Source organism: Doryrhamphus excisus, chromosome 23, assembly GCF_030265055.1.
Source record: "Doryrhamphus excisus isolate RoL2022-K1 chromosome 23, RoL_Dexc_1.0, whole genome shotgun sequence".
Taxonomy (NCBI): domain Eukaryota; kingdom Metazoa; phylum Chordata; class Actinopteri; order Syngnathiformes; family Syngnathidae; genus Doryrhamphus; species Doryrhamphus excisus.
In genome coordinates this window covers 8,385,493-8,406,799 of record NC_080488.1, presented here as the reverse complement: position 1 = coordinate 8,406,799, position 21,307 = coordinate 8,385,493, and the positions used below count along the sequence as shown (strand labels likewise).

Below are 21,307 nucleotides of genomic sequence, written 5' to 3'. Positions count from 1 at the left end.
ACCAGTCATTGCTTTCAGACAAGATTCAATGTTGGTGTCTTCACTTTGTTTATATAGCTGCCAAACACAGATGCATGTCTGGATTGTTATTTGTTAGCAGGATTACAATGGTGCATGTAGCAAAGAAGAAGTCATTAAAATATGGTAGACATTGTGAAAATTAATTAATTAATTAATTCATTTTCTACCGGGGTACACCCTGGACTGGTCGCCAGCCAATCACAGGGCACATATAGACAAACAACCATTCACACTCACATTCATACCTATGGACAATTTGGAGTCGCTAATTAACCTAGCATGTTTTTGGAATGTGGGAGGAAACCGGAGTCCCCGGAGAAAACCCACGCATGCACGGGATTGAATTTGGGTTTCCTAGCTGTGAGGTCAGCGCGCTAACCACTCGACCGCCATGCAGCCCTCGAGTGGGTCATTGATTTAAAAAAATAAATACAAATAAATACAGTGGTGCCTTGGTTAGTGTCATTAATCCGTACCAGAAAGTCTGACTCAAACCAAAACAAACTCTAACCAAAGAAAAAATTCCCATGGAAAGTAATGTAAATCCAATGAATCTGTTCCATACATCCCAATAATTAGAGTTTTACATGCAGAAAATGATTCAAAAATAAAAAAAAAGATAAATTGACGTACAATTTGGAGTCGCTAATTAACCTAGCATGTTTTTGGAATGTGGGTGGAAACCGGAGTACCCGGAGAAAACCCACGCATGCACGGGGAGAACATGCAAACTCCACACAGAGATGGCCGACGGTGGATTTGAACCCTGGTCTCCTAGCTGTGAGGTCTGCGCGCTAACCACTCGACCGCCGTGCCGCCTATCCTGAAAATTATAATAATAATATTACATTTGATTTGTATAGCGCTGTCCATGGTACTCAAAGACGCAAAGGCATGAAAAGAGGCATTCCTCCCCCGCAAAATTAAAATAGTACAGTTATGTACATTTAACACGCAATATTAACCTCATAAAATGTCATAAAACTTTGTGGAGGAGTGGTACAGAGTCCAGAAATGCTGGTCAATATCTTGTATCTTTACCTCCACCAAGCATCAACTGCGTGAAATGAAAGTTTGCTGATGCAAAAACTACATCGCCTGTTTCATAAAACTTTATTTGGTTGTTTTACTCCTGAACAGCTGCACATAAAAGTGAATATTTGTGAAAAAAAAGTCACATGATTGTGTTATTATTAGGAATGCATGATAATGCGAGGAACAATATGATATATGATTTTGTACCACTAAATCAGATAACATTAAAAATAGCATTAGCATTAGCATTAGCATTATAACATTAAAAAATAACCCATTAAAAAAAACTTAAATGAGGCAAGCTTACCCTTAACTGTGTACTGTGGGTTAGCGTGAGCAAATCAAACGCTCCATTTCGGTCACTTCCTGCAAACGGCCTGTCGTAACTTCCACTCAGCACACTAGTAAACAAAAACGCCGTGTGGGACTTCTCACTGTTTCAGAGGGAAGATATTTTGAGTGCTAGTGGCATCAAATTTTGAAATACCAAAATCACTGCAAAGCCCGGGGTCCTGAGCTTGTTCCTATCGCTGCTGCATTTCATAAGTGCAAAAAAAAGTGATTTCACCCTGGAAATGATGCTGCCAACTATGCACATTTAGTGCATTTCCATGCTCATCCACCATGATCATACATAGGTAATGCCAGGTCACCATGGCGATGGTGAAAGATGCTATTCTTTCAATTACTATCATGCGACTCTCCCCCTATATAACTATGTTATAATAGCCATGTTCGGGGTTATATTTGTTTTGTGTTGTTGTTTGAAGATGACAGGAACCCGAATTGGAGCAGCATTATGATAGCATGCAGGACATACCCCAAAGGTAAAAGGATATAAGGACAGTGTACGGATGGTCGGGCAGAGAACAAGAAGCAGAGTGTGACTCATAAATCAAGTAGAGGTGAGATTGCTGAATCAGGGGTTGATTGTGCCCAGGAGAGACAATAAACACTGTAATCATCTGTCTCTGCTGCACAGACCTGGCAATTATGTGTCCATACCTGACCACCCCCACAGAATCTACCAGCACCCTTTTTCTGCATCTGTTAAATAAGGACGAAAATGTAAAAGGATGAAAAAAAACAAAACAAGGAAACAGGAAGATTAGCATGATGTCATGTCAGGAGAATGTGGAGACAATATTAGTGGTAATTTTCATTAGAATATTCAATCTCATCCTTTCAACATACAGCCTGTCAATTACCCGGGATAAAAGAAGCATAGCCACAATTAAGCCGGTGCAGCAATTCTTACCGCGGCTCCATTTACTTCCAGTGCGGCTCCTTCATTACAGTGTCTGCTTTCAAACAGCTGTCTGATACTGGCATTTGAGGGACAAATTTACCTCTATTTGCCTCTAATACATCTAAGCCTAAAACATATGAGCCATCACTCTCACTGAGAGCTCTGCACTAAGGCCTAAAAGCATTTTCTGCCGGCCAAACAACAGCGCCGAATGAATAGCTTTGCTGTAATTAATCTTCTGTATTGACTGAATAAAACCTTTCGGTGGGACTGAGCAACTAAATGTTATTTATTATTGTTCCTGGTTTCCCTTCATAACAGGAGTTTAAGGAATAATTGAAAAGTTGCTTCCAATATTGTGCATAATCAAGCATTTTTTTTTGCTGAACTCACAAAAATTAATTTGTTTATGCACATCAGAGTTACACATTTTATATACGCACATTTATAAAGGAAGTTCACTATAATGAACAACTTCCTGGAGGTAAGATACAAACATAAACATAAAAGCATCTGATTCCAGTACATTTTGGCCAATCAGAAGCCTGAAAAACAACATTATTACAAATCTGCTCACAATACTCTCATGTTTCACGAGCAATTTTTGTCTAAATTATGGTGATTTTAGGTTCTTTTTTTGATATAATATAGGCAGTAGCCTGGGTGCAGCCAGCTATTCAAGTTATATATGTTAATGGTAATGGTTTTATTTCATTTGAACATGCATCAGATTACAATTGAATGCATCCCATAATCAGTTCACAGTTCCACAAGTCCAAAAGGAGTAGGAAGAAGCAATGCTTATTAAATCCTACTCCTCAATCTGGTACTTTTACAATCAGTAACTGTTACATTTGTGCACTTCCTGCTTTCCTAATATTGTTAAATTTATTTTTATTTTTATTTTTATTTTTATTTTTATTTTTATTTTTATTTTTATTTTTATTTTTATTTTTATTTTTATTTTTATTTTTATTTTTATTTTATATTATTTATATTTTTATATTATTTTATATTATTTTTATAAGTGTTAATAAGTGTTTCAAATTTAGTTTCTTCCCTGAGATCATATTTCTCCTCTCTAAGTATTGGATGACATTTTTAGGTAATTGGCTATTTTTAGCCTTATATATATATCAAGTTAAGCCTTTACATTAACAGTGGTTAGCTTCTTTTTACACTTGTAAAAATAACAGATGTTTAGGGTAAATCTGCAATGCCACTTTGGTATTATCCCTATGGACAAAAATTGTCTCAACAAATCAAACATTGACCAGTATCCCTAATTAGTCATAATTAAATCATCTTTTAAGACAAAACAAGTCAAAAGAATACGCCGCCTGTCACTTTCTCCTGTAGTTTAGGCGTGAGCGTGAGTCCATATTAGCTGGGGAGCTGCACTTGGTGATAAGAAGAGGGAGAGACATCCTGACACATCTGTCTGCTTGATGAGCCAAGTGTCAAAGCCCCCCAAAGAGCAGGATGGAGTGCATCAATAAACGACTTTAATCCCCTCCTGGGGCCAATGTCCTCCCACTAATAAGGGATCGTCTTACACCGCTGGATCGAGGTAAAAGTGGCTTGGCATGCGCTCCAGCACGGGGCTCTACTGTACACAGGGAATTGTCTGGACACAGGTAACAGGCTGTAAATCACACACGCCTGCTGTTGCCTTAATTGCTGGACCGGATCACTGTTTTGTGCACCGCACCCCCTGGTCCCTACACTCTTTCTTTATACTAAAAGTCCGCCATCACTCTCACCTTTTTTTTTTAAAGTTTTCTAACTGCCCGCCCCCCATCTCTCCATCCTCAGACAGACACATGAGGAAAAGTGTGCTGAAGGACGTGTGGGTTGCTCGCATCCGCAGGGGAAAAAACGATGAGTGTTCTAGTCGGAGTGACCCTAATTAACCACGTATTATCTACAGGCTGCGCGGTGGATTAAGGCCTTCAGCTGTGAACCCTGCAGACTTGAAAACCCAAAGAGCGAGCACGTCATATCCTGCCTTAAAGCAAGACGGAGAGAAGTGGGGTTGGGAGATTGGGGTGGAAGACACTGGGCGAAGACCACAAAAGTCGAGATTCTTCATGCATATCTTTGTGTTAAGACAGGGGTGGGCAAACTTTTTGACTCGCGGGCCGCATTAATTTAACAAAATTGACGGGGGGGGATTATGTAGTATTTTACACGTAACAGTCCATTTTTACACCTATATTTTTACACATATTTTACATGTAAAAGTGTCATGCAATCTGCTATATGTGCTATATATACTTTGAAATCATTTATTTGATGTAAAGTAGATAGATAGATAGATAGATAGACTCCCTTTATTGTGTGTTATAAATGTATTATTATTATTATTATTATTATTATTATTATTATTATTATTATTATTATTATTATTATTATTATTATTATTATTATTATTATATTAGAATTATTATTATTATTATTAGTTATAGTAATGTTATTATATTATTTATTATTTTGTTAATAATAATAATATTACTACCATTATTATATTAATATTATTAACAACAATATTCATATAATAGTAGCATTATTATCATTATTGACAACATTATTATTATTATTATTATTATTATTATTATTATTATTATTATTATTATTATTATTATTATTATTATTATTATTATTATTATTGTTGTTATTTTTATTAGAATTATTATTATTTTTAGTTATAGTAATGTTATTATATTATTTATTATTTTGTTAATAATAATAATATTACTACCATTATTATATTAATATTATTAACAACAATATTCATATAATAGTAGCATTATTATCATTATTGACAACATTATTATTATTATTATTATTATTATTATTGTTGTTATTTTTATTAGAATTATTATTATTTTTAGTTATAGTAATGTTATTATATTATTTATTATTTTGTTAATAATAATAATATTACTACCATTATTATATTAATATTATTAACAACAATATTCATATAATAGTAGCATTATTATCATTATTGACAACATTATTATTATTATTATTATTATTATTATTATTATTATTATTATTATTATTATTATTATTATTATTATTATTATTATTATTATTATTATTATTATTATTATTATTATTATTATTATTATTATTATTATTATTATTATTATTATTATTATCATTATTATTATTACTATTATTGTGCTTGTGCTCCTTTTTCCAGGAGTATTTTGTAAACAACAGACCACATCAAATAACGAAATTGATAAAGCAGCTACCTCAACCATCAAAAAGTTGGCCCAAGCCACGATGCCAGGTTATGTGTTGAGTTTAAATGAAATACTTTGGAAAAAAACAGGCGGGCCATATTGAAACACTTGGCGGGCCGGATGTGGCCCGCGGGCCGTAGTTTGCCCACCCCTGTGTTAAGACCTTCATATAAAAAGCATAAACTTAGCTTAGATTTATGGAGACTATAGCCATCTTTTCTGTTGCAATCATATTGTTTCTCCTCAAATATTTGTCATAGCATGAAAACGTCCTTCCGAGGTGCTGTTTGAAAAAATGGGCGTTGCTTCAGAAGTGGATCATTACTCCATTATGACATAATGAGCTCCTTTACTTATTTGACATTAGAAATCCCACCCCGAAATGAATACTTCAGCGTGTTGACAGGCCCTTCCTAAACATGAAGCAATGCTGCATTAAACCAGAGTCTATTGTCAACAAAGCAATTCAATCTGAGAACAACACAAAGCCTTCATTGATGCCGCACAAGCAAAAAAAAAAAAATGCACACGGTGACTCTGATTTTGCAGGGGGAAAACATTTTCGAGGCAGATGTGACATACCTCATTTCCCGTGACAGACGAGCCACTATCAACATGATTAAACAGAAGATTAACTGACACAAACCAGCCAACTGTTCCAAGTACCCAAAGATTATTGCTCATGAGACACCATTTCTTCAAGTGCTATGTGTTAATACAAGCTGCTGATTTATTTGTGCTGATTTGCATAACATTGCACTACTGTATAAATTAGTGCTGCGTTATCTCTTACGGCATTACAAGGATCTTTGAGGGTATTACAGGCTATACTCTGCTTACCCCGGTGTGCGGATGCTATTCTGAGCCACTCGAACATTTACAGTGTCTTTTTACTACCACAAATACACGTATAGCAGGATTCCATTACTGTCTTTGAGGGTTGCATGTTGCTGTAATGTATTTATTGGCTTCATTTTCACACTCTCGCTGGGCTGTAAGTGCAGCCAATCACAGGGCAAACTCTCGCCATGTTCATGTTAAAGGTTAAATAACTGTTAATAGTTATCCTCCCTATCCGTGTGGAAGTGGTAAGTTTTTGGCTATTTAAGTTTAAAGGAAATAACTTGAAGGCTACCGTTTAGGTCGCTAGCTCTCTAGTTTGCGAGTTAGCATGTGTCTCAAGACCCTGTAGTTGCGCAATATGTTGTCACTGGGTTGTAAGTGCAGCCAATCGCAGGGCAAACTCTCGCCTTGATATGAAAATTTAATGTTAGTGCGGCCCGCGCAAGTTTGATATGGATGCTGTATGGTATCATGTACCCAGAAAAAATTATTACGTTTGATTAATGTTCATGTTAAAGGTTAAATAACTGTTAATAGTTATACTCCCTATCGGTGTGGAAGTGGTAAGTTTTTGGCTATTTAAGTTAAGGAAATAACTTGAAGGCTACCGTTTAGGTGGCTAGCTCTCTAGTTTGCGAGTTAGCATGTGTCTCAAGACCCTGCAGCTGCGCAATATGTTGTAAATAAAAAAAGTATAAATGTGACTATAGTCGTGTTTTGTCATGTCTACAGGGCTCTAATAATGCTTTGTTCATTTTAATCTGAAAAAAATAATTTGTCTACCCACCAACTATATGTGGTTTCTTAAGTTTTTATTATTTGCTGTTTTATTATTATTATTATATTTATTTATTACTGATTGATTGATTTTCTTTATTCTTGATTTGTTTATTTATTTTTCATCTTATTTTGTGCAGAAAAATAAAAATTAAGATATTTGAGAACAGTGGAATGTTTTATCAGAGCTTTTATTGTAGAAAATCGGAACCAAAGCACTGAAAAACTTTGTATATTTTTCTGTTTTTAATAAATGCGTTTTTTTTTTGTTTTTTTTTGGAAAACCTGATGCGGCCCAGCCTTGCCCAGACCCCAGAAAAAATTATTACATTTGATTCATGTTCATGTTAAAGGTTAAATAACTGTTAATAGTTATCCTCCCCATCCGTGTGGAAGTGGTAAATTTTTGGCTATTTAAGTTGAAAGGAAATAACTTGAAGGCTACCGTTTAGGTCGCTAGCTCTCTAGTTTGCGAGTTAGCATGTGTCTCAAGACCCTGCAGTTGCGCAATATGTTGTCACTGGGTTGTAAGTGCAGCCAATTGCAGGGCTAACAATCATTCCCACTCACATTCATACCTATGGACAATTTAGAATCACCAGTTATACTAACATGCATGTTTTTCGAACTCGCATTACCTAATATCAAATACTCCGGGAAAGTAAGCAATTTAACACCTTTTTTAAGTTTATTTTGTAGGGGAGCAGAATGGATGGCAGACAGGAAGTGACACTGTGACTTCAGAATTGAGTTTTCGCTTGTTGTGGATTATGGAAGCCATGAAATATAACTGTATATATACGTAACTACTGAATCAAAGCTACAGTATAAATATCTGTAGGTGACGCCATGACGGTCCCTTACCTCGGTCTGTGTCGTAGAGGTAAACAAACTTCTGCCACTTGTAGTGAGAGAGCAGACTCAGGACGGCACCTCGAAGGGCAGGACGCATCTGGATGACAAACTGCACCTCGTTGTCGGTGGGGTAACTGGGTGTGACAAAGGAGGTATGCAGAGCTCCGCAGAACGACGTCAAAGTGTTCATGGACTTCTTGTCATAGAATCCAAAGATGGCATAGACTCCGCGGGAGAACTGGGAGCAAACTGCAAGACAAGCAAAGAGGAGCAAAGAGGGTTAAGGGTTCAGTCAGCAAAATTAGCATATATGCACTTTTAAGAAGTTGTGCCTCATCACTTTAGGCACTGAAAGATCGATCGGGTCATTTGAACCTGCGGTAATTACCAATTAAAGCTTGATGTGACTCCTACTGCCCTTCGATACACTTGATGAGTATTGATAGCATACCCTGGCTAATACATACTAACACAGGGGTGACCAAGCTTTTTCCACCGAGGGCCATATACTGAAATATTATAGGATGTCAAGTTTTTAGCTATAAGTGAAAAAGTGTCTTATTAGAATGATTTTTTTTCCTATTTTTGCTCTATTTTTATTACATTTTAATTTGTATTTAAATTTTATTTATGTATATGTTTTTTAAATAACCTTCATAATTTTTTTATTGTAGCATTTTTATTATTTCCATCATAAACCTACTTTTCAGAAAATTCCAACTTTATTTTGTTTTGTTTGTTTTTCACCCTTGGAAAAAAAAACATTCTCATAAAATTACAACTTTTTTTTTCTTTTTTCTTTTTTTCAATTTTTTCTAAAAAAATAAAAAAGATAAAAAGAAAGAAAAAAAAACTTTTTTTGCTGGATCACAACTTTTCCTCTTAATATTTTCACTTTATTTTTGTCAAAATACTCCTGTTTTTGTGGTTGGGTTTTAGTTTAAATTATTTAAATTATAACCCAGAATACCTTTTCAGTGCAAATGAGAGTCTGAAACAATAAAGTATTTTGACCTTTGTGGATAGTCCCTAAATGTGATGAGTATGTGGCGATCACACAAGCACATCTTACTCCACCACAATAAAAGCTTCCCTGCAAACTTAACATTGTTAATGTTATTACTTTTATTGTTGTTTTTCTTTTTGCAACATTCTTTGTGCCTTGAGTGAGGCAATCATTTAGTTTCATTAATATGTTTATTAGGAGGAGTGAGAAAGTGAGTTATGTTTGCATGCATCATGCACTTTATTAGATGATGAATTCACACAAAGATGTCTCCAGTTCCAGGTGTGTCATGCTTTCTTGCCCTATCACTAATTGATTGGTTGTCAGATGCTACCACTGGGTAATGAAGCACATCTCGCAGCTGTAAACACTTGGGAAGGACGGCTACATCGCATCACATTAAACCTGCCTGATTATGTTACAGTTACCCATTGGAGTTGCACATCAAACACCAATGGGAACACTCGCCATTCGCTGAGATTAGTGAAACTAAACTGTAGACCAGGGGTCTCAAACACGCGGCCCGCGGGCCAAATGTGGCCCGCAGGACACTAGTTTGAGGCCCCCGCATTGACATGAAAGTTTAATGTCAGTGCGGCCCGCGCAAGTTGGATATGGATGCTGTATGGTATCATGTACCCAGAAAAAATTATTACGTTTGATTAATGTTCATGTTAAAGGTTAAATAACTGTTAATAGTTATCCTCCCTATCCATGTGGAAGTGGTAAGTTTTTGGCTATTTAAGTTTAAAGGAAATAACTTGAAGGCCACCGTTTAGGTCGCTAGCTCTCTAAAAACAAACAATAAAATCTTAAAATCAATCCTAAAGTGAACAGGCATCTCTGCTACCTCCAGTTCTGCTTCCTGTCTCTAGACCAGGGGTCTCAAACATGCGGCCCGCGGGCCAAATGTGGCCCGCAGGACGCGAGTTTAGTGTGGAAGTGGTTTTTGGCTATTTAAGTTTAAAGGAAATAACTTGAAGGCTACCGTTTAGGTCGCTAGCTCTCTAGTTTGCGAGTTAGCATGTGTCTCAAGACCCTGCAGTTGTGCAATATGTTGTAAATAAAAAGAGTATAAATGTGACTATAGTCGTGTTTTGTCATGTCTACAGGGCTCTAATAATGCTTTGTTCATTTTAATCTGAAAAAAATAATTTGTCTACCCACCAACTATATGTGGTTTCTTAAGTTTTTATTATTTGCCGTTTTATTATTATTATTATTATTATATTTATTTATTACTGATTGATTTTCTTTATTCTTGATTTGTTTATTTTTTTTATTTTATTTTGTGCAGAAAAATAAAAATTAAGATATTTGAGAACAGTGGAATGTTTTATCAGAGCTTTTATTGTAGAAAATCGGAACCAAAGCACTGAAAAAGTTTGTATATTTTTCTGTTTTTAATAAAAATTTTTTGGGAAAACCTGATGCGGCCCAGCCTTGCCCAGACCCTAGCTCCAGTGGCCCCCAGGTAAATTGAGTTTGAGACCCCTGCTGTAGACAAACCATCACAAATGGGGCAACACTTTTGTGTTATCGGCCTTCACTGCAATCAAACACAAGATACAATTTCATGCACGCGAGAGTTCTCCTGCCTTGGAGACGAGTATGCAAACGCCGCACGTGCCGGTACTCAGAGGAGAACATGACAGAGCTCACATATTTAGCTCTTTAGCACAATTACCGTGTGAATGAGAGATTTAGTCACTGGCAGGATTTGCCTCATCCTCTCTAATTCGCTTCCCTGCCTATCTGTCCCGCTGCAGACGCCTTAATCAAGGTGCAACACTTTTAGCGACACCCAACCGGAGACGCACATAAGTGAATCAACAGATGGACACCAGTATTGCCATTGAGAGCTCCTGTGTTATCTTCTACAGTGAATGGAAGCCAGCACTTTTCTTTGCTCTCCTTCTTAATTTGGGCCAGTTCTGACACAGAACCTGTCCTAAGGGACCGGGTCTGGCTGCTTTTTTTTTTTTTTTTTTTTTTTTTTTGTCCCTGCCCAGCTGTCTAGCTTTGAGCGAGGCTGATGTTCAATAACAGATATGCGATATGGCACTGCACTCCCTTTTCAGTGTCACCGTCTTATTGTAGTGGAAAGGTTCGTGATCCCACAAGCGATAGCGAAGCGGTGAAAGATGTTTAGAGGTGTGCTCACACTTTGGAGAGGTTTTTTTTACGGTACTGAGAAATGACCTGTTCACAACAGTCGGCTGTTGTTGGAGTCATGCAACTACAAAGCATCCACACATTGGTGGCTATGAAGAATGCATAGTGGTTCTTTTAAGAGTTAGGACACTATAGACAGATGTCCTTTTTTTCGAGCAAAACTGTCCACTTGTACTGCTAGGAATGTGATAATTATTTATCTATGCCACACTTTGGACACCCATGCTTTTATATAGTTCTTCAAGAACTTTTACTTCAGTTGTAACTAATCGATCCGTTGGAAGGCTCATTTTTATTGCAAATGTTGATCCGAAATCCAAAGCGATGTCTATGGTGGTGGGCTGTACACCGTCCGAAAGAGTCGTATACAGATAAGAAATAAGGTACTACAAGGCCAAAATAGTGCTTCTTAAATAGTGTGTTGGTCCCCCCGTGGGGGTGGCGTGATGAACTGCCGGGGGGCCGTGAGAGGCGGGGAAGACTTTCAATATTATTGACCATTATTGACACCATTTAATTTAACTTTTACAGTAAATGGAAAGGTATACAAAACTGTGATGAGAACAGCCATGTTGTTTGGTCTATAGCAGGGGTCTCAAACTCAATTTACCTGGGGGCCACTGGAGCTGGGGTCTGGGTGAGGCTGGGCCGCATCAGGTTTTCCAAAAAAAAAAAAAACCCAAAAAAAAACGCATTTATTAAAAACAGAAAAATTAATAAACTTTGCTTTGGTTCCGATTTTCTACAATAAAAGCTCTGATAAAACATTCCACTGTTCTCAAATATCTTAATTTTTATTTTTCTACACAAAATAAGATGAAAAATAAATAAACAAATCAAATAAAGAAAATCAATCAATCAGTAATAAATAAATAAATATAATCATAAAAACTCAAGAAACCACATATAGTTGGCGGGTAAACAAATTATTTTTTTCAGATTAAAATGAACAAAGCATTATTAGAGCCCTGTAGACATGACAAAACACGACTATAGTCACATTTATACTCTTTTTATTTACAACATATTGCGCAACTGCAGGGTCTTGAGACACATGCTAACTCGCAAACTAGAGAGCTAGCGACCTAAACGGTAGCCTTCAAGTTATTTCCTTTAAACTTAAATAGCCAAAAACTTACCACTTCCACACTAAACTAGCGCCGCATGTTTGAGACCCCTGGTCTAAAGACAGTAAGCAGAACTGGAGGTAGCAGAGATGCCTGTTTGCTTTAGGATTGATTTTAAGATTTTATTGTTTGTTTTTAAGGCTTTGAATGGACTGGCCCCTAAATACATCTCGGACCTCATCCAAATTTACTCTCCAGCTCGGTCACTGAGGTCCGAGGGCCAGCTCCAACTTGTAGTGCCCAAGACGAGACTTAAAACCAGGGGAGAAAAGACCAGGCCTTTTCTGTGGTTGGCCCCAAAGTCCCCTCCCAAGTAAAAAAGGCCCCCAATATCGAAAGCTTTAAGTCTCGTCTTAAAACCCACTTTTATTCTCTGGCTATTAACTCGGAGTGAGTCGTATGGGCCTGTGTCTTTTAGTTCTTTCTTTTTATATTTTATACTTTTATTGCTTTGCTTCTTGTTTTTAATATTTTAATATCTATTTTACTATTTTATTTCTTAAATTATTTCTTAAATTATTATTATTTATTATTATTATATATTATTTCTTCTTTTAGTTTTGGACTAAATTCAATTTGTAACTTTATTTATTTTATTTTATTCATTTATATGTTTACTTTTTATTTTATTAGTCTGTGCAGCTCTTTGGAAGCTCTGTTTATAAAATGTGCTAAATAAATAAACTGGATAGGATGCTGAGATTCTCATTGGGAGTGACCGGGATGGATAGGATCAGGAATGAGTACATCAGAGGGACATTACATGTTAGAAGCCTCGGAGATCAGGTCTGCAATACCTTCACTCTGGCATGTTTGACTTGAAAGTTCAGCCCGATTTATCAATTCATCACAAATAGTCAAGAAAATGTGATATCTAATCAATGATCATTGCTTCAGTTTTGCAGCCTTGCTTGAAACAAACATTTACATTAAGTCCTCTGAGAGCATGATATCAATTGTGAAGTAATAATCGAAATTTATGAATGCATAAATTGCTTATTAAGTGTTCAATAGCAACACCACAGATGCACACCTGTTTCCTTTCCTTCCACCTAAGCATCCTTTGTGTTATACGGGAAAAGAAGCTCACTGTCGCTATAAATAGACCCCAAGCTCTGTTAGTGTAGCAGTACATACAATTAATGGAAGCCGTGTTATTGATTTTCAATGAAGCTGTGTTGTGCAGAAACCTTTTGTTTTCTCACTCTTATCCACTAACAAGCTCCACCACACGCTGGGGCTTCACGGGTGTCGGCATCCTGCAGATGGCATTAAAAGTAACTTTGGGGAATTGTCAAGGGGAAACAGGCGTGCTGTTGATCACAATAGCATTACGCAAATATGGCATCTTGTCTGTATAAAAAAAATGACCATTAGTTCAGCCGGGGCGGCTTTCCACCAATCACTCGCATATACTGTAAGAGCGCTGAGGCTGTTATGTAAATTGTAAACACCATGCAGGGTCTATTAGCGCTTTTGAAGGCAAAGAAAGGCTGGGAGTTCATATGATACGGAGATAATGTACAAGCTTCTATGTTACAAAAATACTGTAATATATATAAATATTTTATATATTTTTTATGTATTTATTTTGTATTTATTTTTATATTTATTTTATATATTTTAAAATATCGGTCAATAATTAATAGCGAAATTATCAACAAGCAAAATGTGTTATCGTGACAGGCCTAATTCATGACATGACACAATGATCTTTGAATTATATATTTTAAAATATATATTTTAAATATTTTATATATTTTATATTTATTTTTTATTTATTTATTTTATACTTATTTTTTATATTTATTTTATATATTTTAAAATATCAGTCAATAATTAATAACAAAATTATAGCGAAATTATCGACAAGCAAAATGTGTTATCGTGACAGGCCTAATTCATGACATGACACAATGATCTTTGAATTATATATTTTAAAATATATATTTTAAATATTTTATATATTTTATATTTATTTTTTATTTATTTATTTTATATTTATTTATTTTATAATTTCTTTATATATTTATTTTATATATTTTAAAATATCAGTCAATAATTAATAGCAAAATTATAGCGAAATTATCAACAAGTAAAATGTGTTATCGTGACCGGCCTAATTCATGACATGACACAATGATCTTTGAATGATATATTTGAAAATATATATTTTAAATATTTTATATATTTTATATTTATTTTGTATTTATTTATTTTTTATTTATTTATTTTTTATTTATTTATTTTTTATGTATTTATTTTATACTTATTTTTTCTATATATTTTATATATTTTAAAATATCAGTCAATAATTAATAGCAAAATTATCCACAAGCAAAATGTGTTATCGTGACAGGCCTAATTCTAATGATTATTAGATAATTATGACTATATATTAGTCTTAGATGTTTACTAACCATGTCATTCATTTGGTGGCAAGGGGAAAAAAGCCTATTTCTTTGTTTTGTTTTTTTTTAATAATGAATGAAAAACCTCACAAACGTCAAATAAAATAACAAATAAAAATGCCTTAAAATAATTCATTTATTATTCATTTATTCATATAATACTGTACAAGGTTCTATGTTACACAAATACTGTAATGTTATTCAAGGAGATTTGATTCATTTGCTACAAGCTTTCACACGATTACTCCTGCTTTTGTAAATATTGATTCCTCACCGGAATGCAGTCCCCAAACCACTGAGGTCTTTTATTAATAAAGAAAAGACGCAAAAAAAGGCAAATGAATTGTTATTTGTAGGGGAATTGGAAGTTTGATATAAAATGAACAGTTCACTGAATCGCCCCTTGCTGTTAAATAACGACATTAGTTGTTGTATTTATGGAAATTCTTGGAAAACCGAAGCCAAAGGGGGTGTAAAGCTATGTTTATGCGTTTGTATCCACAAAGTCCTGAACTTTTCATCGCCTCATTCTCCTCACCTTTATCTTCGGCGCTCTATTTGACCTCTCCTTTTTGTTGCATGTCTTGTGCTTCAGCCATCTGCTCTTGCCCCGCAGCATACATTCTCTTCAAGTGCGGCGCTATCTCTCTCTATCCACCTGACTGCCTCTCCATGCCTCCTCCCCCTTTCCGTAATATCAGCCTACTGCATCAGTAAAGCAAACTGGTGAAAAAAGTACAGCGTGCACTCTCCCCGGAGAGAGTGGCTGCTCTTGCATTAAGCTCATCCCTCATGGTGATTAAATAAAAATGAATAAGTGTCACATACTGAAGGGGAACACAAAGGCTGAAACTGTCCCCACAGCTCGGAAGAAATCACACACTGTTTAGTCTAATCCGATGATTCCCCGAGTGTCACCTTGAATTTCAATAATAGCAAATTACTCAGAGAAAGCATGTGCAGAAGTGACGTCATTTTCCAAAGCCTGTAACGGGGACGGCGAGAGGTAACAACATATCTTCTCGTCGATTTATTCGCCTCCAATGTCATTTTTTTCTTTCCTTTCTGTAGCTAAAGCGCTCCTCCGGTTCTTCCTCCCCCTTTCCCTGCTGCAGGGAACCAAGCATCCCATCTCCAGTTCACTGGTCAAACACACACAGTGTGCCGCCCTCATTCCCTTCCATAATCAGGACACTCAGCAGTGCTACAGGGATGTTACATTTCTGATGCATCACTTGAGATGACTGGCTTGCTGGATGTTAGTTCAGATTATCCTGCAGGCACTTTGAGCTAATTCATAAGAAAAAAAAAATATTTCCAAACACTATGCATTTGGACTTCTATGATTTTTTGCGGCCCACGAGCCAGAGTCTTGCACAGCCGAGGGGATATTGGCTAAGGACCGTAAATGTCAAAGATGATTGTATCTCTTTAGCTGTTTTTCTTTTCTTTTTTCACATCACGGCACGTCTCTATTGTACAGTATTCCTTCCTCTGATCCGTATTTAGCTCTCTTATTTGTCACCCTTCCCCCCACTTATTCCACTTTGGGACCAGCCCTGAAGAGGGGACGCTGTCAGAAGCAGATAGCTCCTAAGTGCCCTGGGGGGGTTGCATCAGCTCTGGCCATGGAGATGCACTGTATGCTTCAAAGTGTTTGAAGCTACCCTGAAACATTAAAGAGAAGCTGCAACTCATCCTGCTGCATCAGCTTCTCACGTTGCTTATTTCTGATATTCATATTTTATACATATTCATATTTTCACTATTAACTCTCAGTGAACTCACTTGATTGCAGAACGCTCTTGTTTCTTAACGCTTCCAGGGCAATTGTAATTAAGCACTTAAAAGGAGTTATTCAAAATGTATGTATCACTGTGAAATAATATGTCCCTCAAAGACGACCACAATATCAGCTGTGAAAGTTGAGTTGAGTTCAGTGAGGTATTTCATAATTTCCCATCCAGTTGTGATATAATTTTCTCCTTCGGCCTGTGTTAGGTAGGTCTATAGTTCGTTTCACCAAGTTAATATAAAGGTAATATATAATAAAGTGTGGCACGGTGGTTAAGTGGTTAGTGTGCAGACCTCACAGCTAGGAGACCAGGGTTCAATTCCACCCATGGCCATCTCTGTGTGGAGTTTGCATGTTCTCCCCGTGCATGCGTGGGTTTTATCCGGGTAAATTCCAAAAAGCTGTTGATAACGTTCAAATTTTTTTTTTACCACTATTAGAGCCCTCTAGACATGAAATAACACCCCTATAGTCAACTATACAGACATATTACCCAATATATTAGATATAATCTGAGAAAAATTAAGTCTGCACGGCGACCAAGAGGTTAGCGGGCAGGTCACGCAGCTAGGAGACCCGAGTTTGATTCCACTCTTCTCCGTGTGGAGTTTGCATGTTCTCCCCGTGCATGCGTGGGTTTTATCCGGGTAAATTCCAAAAATCTGTTGATAACGTTCAAAAATTTTTTTACCATTATTAGAGCCCTCTAGACATGAAATAACACCCCTATAGTCAACTATACAGACATATTACCCAATATATTAGATATAATCTGAGAAAAAATAAGGCTGCACGGCGACAAAGAGGTTAGCGTGCAGGTCACGCAGCGAGGAGACCCGAGTTCGATTCCACTCTTCTCCGTGTGGAGTTTGCATGTTCTCCCCGTGCATGCGTGGGTTTTCTCCGGGTACATTCCAAAAAGCTGTTGATAACTTTCAAAATTTTTTTTACCATTATTAGAGCCCTCTAGACATGAAATAACACCCCTATAGTCAACTATACAGACATATTACCCAATATATTAGATATAATCTGAGAAAAATAAGACTGCACGGCGACAAAGAGGTTAGCATGCAGGTCACGCAGCTAGGAGACCCGAGTTCGATTCCACTCTTCTCCGTGTGGAGTTTGCATGTTCTCCCCGTGCATGCGTGGGTTTTCTCCCGGTAAATTCCAAAAAGCTGCTGATAATGTTCAAATTTTTTTTTACCATTATTAGAGCCCTCTAGACATGAAATAACACCCCTATAGTCAACTATACAGACATATTACCCAATATATTAGATATAATCTGAGAAAAATAAGGCTGCACGGCGACCAAGAGGTTAGCGTGCAGGTCACACAGCTAGGAGACCAGAGTTCGATTCCACTCTTCTCCGTGTGGAGTTTGCATGTTCTCCCCGTGCATGCGTGGGTTTTCTCCGGGTAAATTCCAAAAAGCTGTTGATAACGTTCAAAATTTTTTTTACCATTATTAGAGCCCTCTAGACATGAAATAACACCCCTATAGTCAACTATACAGACATATTACCCAATATATTAGATATAATATGAGAAAAAATAAGGCTGCACGGCGACCAAGAGCTTAGCGTGCAGGTCACGCAGCTAGGAGACCCGAGTTCGATTCCACTCTTCTCCGTGTGGAGTTTGCATGTTCTCCCCGTGCATGCGTGGGTTTTCTCCGGGTAAATTCCAAAAAGCTGTTGACAACGTTCAAATTTTTTTTTACCATTATTAGAGCCCTCTAGACATGAAATAACACCCCTATAGTCAACTATACAGACATATTACCCAATATATTAGATATAATCTGAGAAAAAAAAGGCTGCACGGCGACCAAGAGGTTAGCGTGCAGGTCACGCAGCTAGGAGACCCGGGTTCGATTCCACTCTTCTCCGTGTGGAGTTTGCATGTTCTCCCCGTGCATGCGTGGGTTTTCTCCGGGTAAATTCCAAAAAGCTGTTGATAACGTTCAAAACATTTTTTTACCACTATTAGAGCCCTCTAGACATGAAATAACACCCCTATAGTCAACTATACAGACATATTACCCAATATATTAGATATAATCTGAGAAAAATAAGACTGCACGGCGACAAAGAGGTTAGCGTGCAGGTCACGCAGCTAGGAGACCCGAGTTCGATTCCACTCTTCTCCGTGTGGAGTTTGCATGTTCTCCCCGTGCATGCGTGGGTTTTCTCCGGGTACTCCGGTTTCCTCCCACATTCCAAAAACATGCTAGGTTAATTGGCGACTCCAAATTGTCCATAGGTACGAATGTGAGTGTGAATGGTTGTTTGTCTAAATGTGCCCTGTGATCAGCAGATGTAATATGGCTCTGTGAAATTTATGAAAGTTTTTTTTTTTTTTTGCAAAGTCTGTGTTTTCCTTTTTAATTCCATAGTGATGTAACTCTACTAGTGGGATTTCAGCATCTACACACATTGCTACAAAATCAACAACAAAATCATCAATAAAATAATGCACATGCATTATTTTTTATTTTGCTTCCACAATTAAACAGGATGTGAATTTGGAGAAAAGCACTGACGTTTGGAAGTGTATTGTGTGTGATGGTTAAGATCAGCTGGGTGCAAGAATAAACGCACCTCTTGTTCTGTTACACAACAACAACAGCCTGAGTCACATGCACAGCACACAGACACACCAGCATGCTCTGCTAAACTAAGCGAAATCATTAAGCTTTCATTCAGTTTTAAAGTTTTTTTTTGCCATTTTGTCCTGGAATTTCAGGTCAAAGTTTTGACATGTTTAGCTCAATAAGTGCAGGTTAGTGTTTATTCCGCAGCGTCTTGGCATTAATGTGATTGGTAGACAATGAGTAATGGTTTTGCTGCTGATATTGAGAGCTATAAAAACGTGTGTGGAAGCCGGAGAATACAGTGTTGGAATCGAGCACTGATATTGATGTGTTAAGTTTGTCGATGAGATTGAATATTACAGTAAACCTCGGATATATCGGATTCAATTGTTCCCACTGGTTTTGTCCGATATAAGCGAAATCCGTTATATGCGTATACCGGAAAATGTCCGTTTTACGCATATATCGGATTTATATCCGGTATATGCGTAAATCGGATTTTATCCGTTATAAAAAGGCACTTCCTTGACTATGTTTCCAATGTACCTGGACGCGCAGGCAACGCTGCAAACGCTGCAAATGACGTCGTATAGCGGCCTGTCACGATTCGGCGAATCCGAGCGCCACGATGCGGCCATCTGATATATGTGAGGGAAATTTAATGGAAATGCATTGGAACGGGACTGGAGATTTTGTGCGAAATATGCGAAATCCGTTATAAAAAATCCGATATATGCAATTAATTTTTATTGGAAATGCATTACAGAAAAATCGTTTCTTTTTTATCTGTCCGTTGTGAGCGACTTTCCGATATATCCGAGTCCGATATATCCGATATATATTTACTGTATATGAATATTTGCCTGGTTTGACCAGCAAAGTCTCCTCTTTGATGAACACACATCGAAATGTCACATCCACAATGGTAACTGTGCATGAGCTTTAATTAGTCTCTTGCAAAAATGAGGCTGCTTGTGATGTCGGCACCATAAAAACTATGCTCAAATCCGGTGCCAACATGGCAACAGAGCATACATGTATATGTGTCTTTCCCCAAATAGAATTAGTATTATTAATTAGTCTAATTAACTCATCTGCACTTGGTCTTCTAGAGGAGAGCACGCCAGAGCAACGGGTCGGTCGTCACCACAGCACACAGGATTACTGGATTTTCTCGTCCTTCCTTGGTGGAACCCAACATTTCTCACTACCGAAGGACAGTACCATATCCTCAAAGACATGGCGCATCCCGGACCCTCGCAATTTCTAACCATTACCCTTTGGCAAACAGTTCAAGAGATTAAAAGCCAGAACCAAACACACTAAGAAAGCGTTTTTATACACGAGCTGCAACTGAACTGAACACTGCTAAAGTGTCATAACCCGCTGCACATTTACAAGGAATTTCACATTCCTCTTCTTCTATTTCATTCCGCACCTTGCTGCACCCTGAGACACTTTGTCTACCGCGAGCATGTTTTCTTTTTGTGAGTTGTCGTTAATATTGTGTGATATATTTTCCTTCTTTTTTTTTTTGGCGCCTTAGGAGAATGTGCCTTTAGTCTTATTATACCTGTTACATTGTTACCTGTTACATTATTGTTATTATACAACAAGTATTCCTTCTGACAGTCTTACTGAGGCTATTTTTTTATCGGCGGAGTAAATATTAAACTAAACAGCACAAAATGGTGTGCGTTCACATTGTTGCGGGCTGCGGTTGCGGCAGCTTGTGATACACAGGAAGCGGTGATGTCTTTAGTGTCCCTCTTGAGCTGCCATAGTGTTGTTTCCAAGCTCATGTTATGATGTAAAACAATGGCTATTATCTAAACTCACGCATGTCGTGCAATTTGTCATATGCATATGCAACAATACACAACATAACTGTGTGTAGGTTTTATTGATTTTTTTTCTTAATGCTTTCCGTTTCCCAGCATGCTTTGCTGTCGGTTAATATTCTGCATTATGCATAAGTAGTGTCTGTTTTTTCCACCTATTGTGTTGCTGGGTGTAGTTGTTTTGATACTACGACTTGTGTAAGCAAACACCACCCCCGCGACTCGTAGATAATATAGTATGCCTCACTCAGTGCAGGGGTCAGCAACCCACGGCTCCAGAGCCACATTTGGCTCTTCAGCCTTTTTGTGTGGC

The 21,307-nt window shown here is 37.1% G+C and overlaps 1 protein-coding gene across 6 annotated transcripts in view; it reads right to left on the bottom strand.

Moving 5' to 3' along the window:
• LOC131110555 (glutamate receptor 3-like) overlaps positions 1-21,307 on the bottom strand; it is a 129,347-nt gene that overhangs the window by 74,515 nt on the left and 33,525 nt on the right. For all 6 annotated transcript variants that reach the window (XR_009120911.1, XR_009120910.1, XM_058063769.1 and 3 more), the window contains exon 3: positions 8,047-8,286. Coding sequence is in view for 4 of the 6 variants with exons in the window: in XM_058063769.1 (XP_057919752.1) it covers positions 8,047-8,286 (240 nt within the window). In the remaining 2 variants the exon portion in view is untranslated. The remainder of the gene's footprint in view (positions 1-8,046; positions 8,287-21,307) is intronic.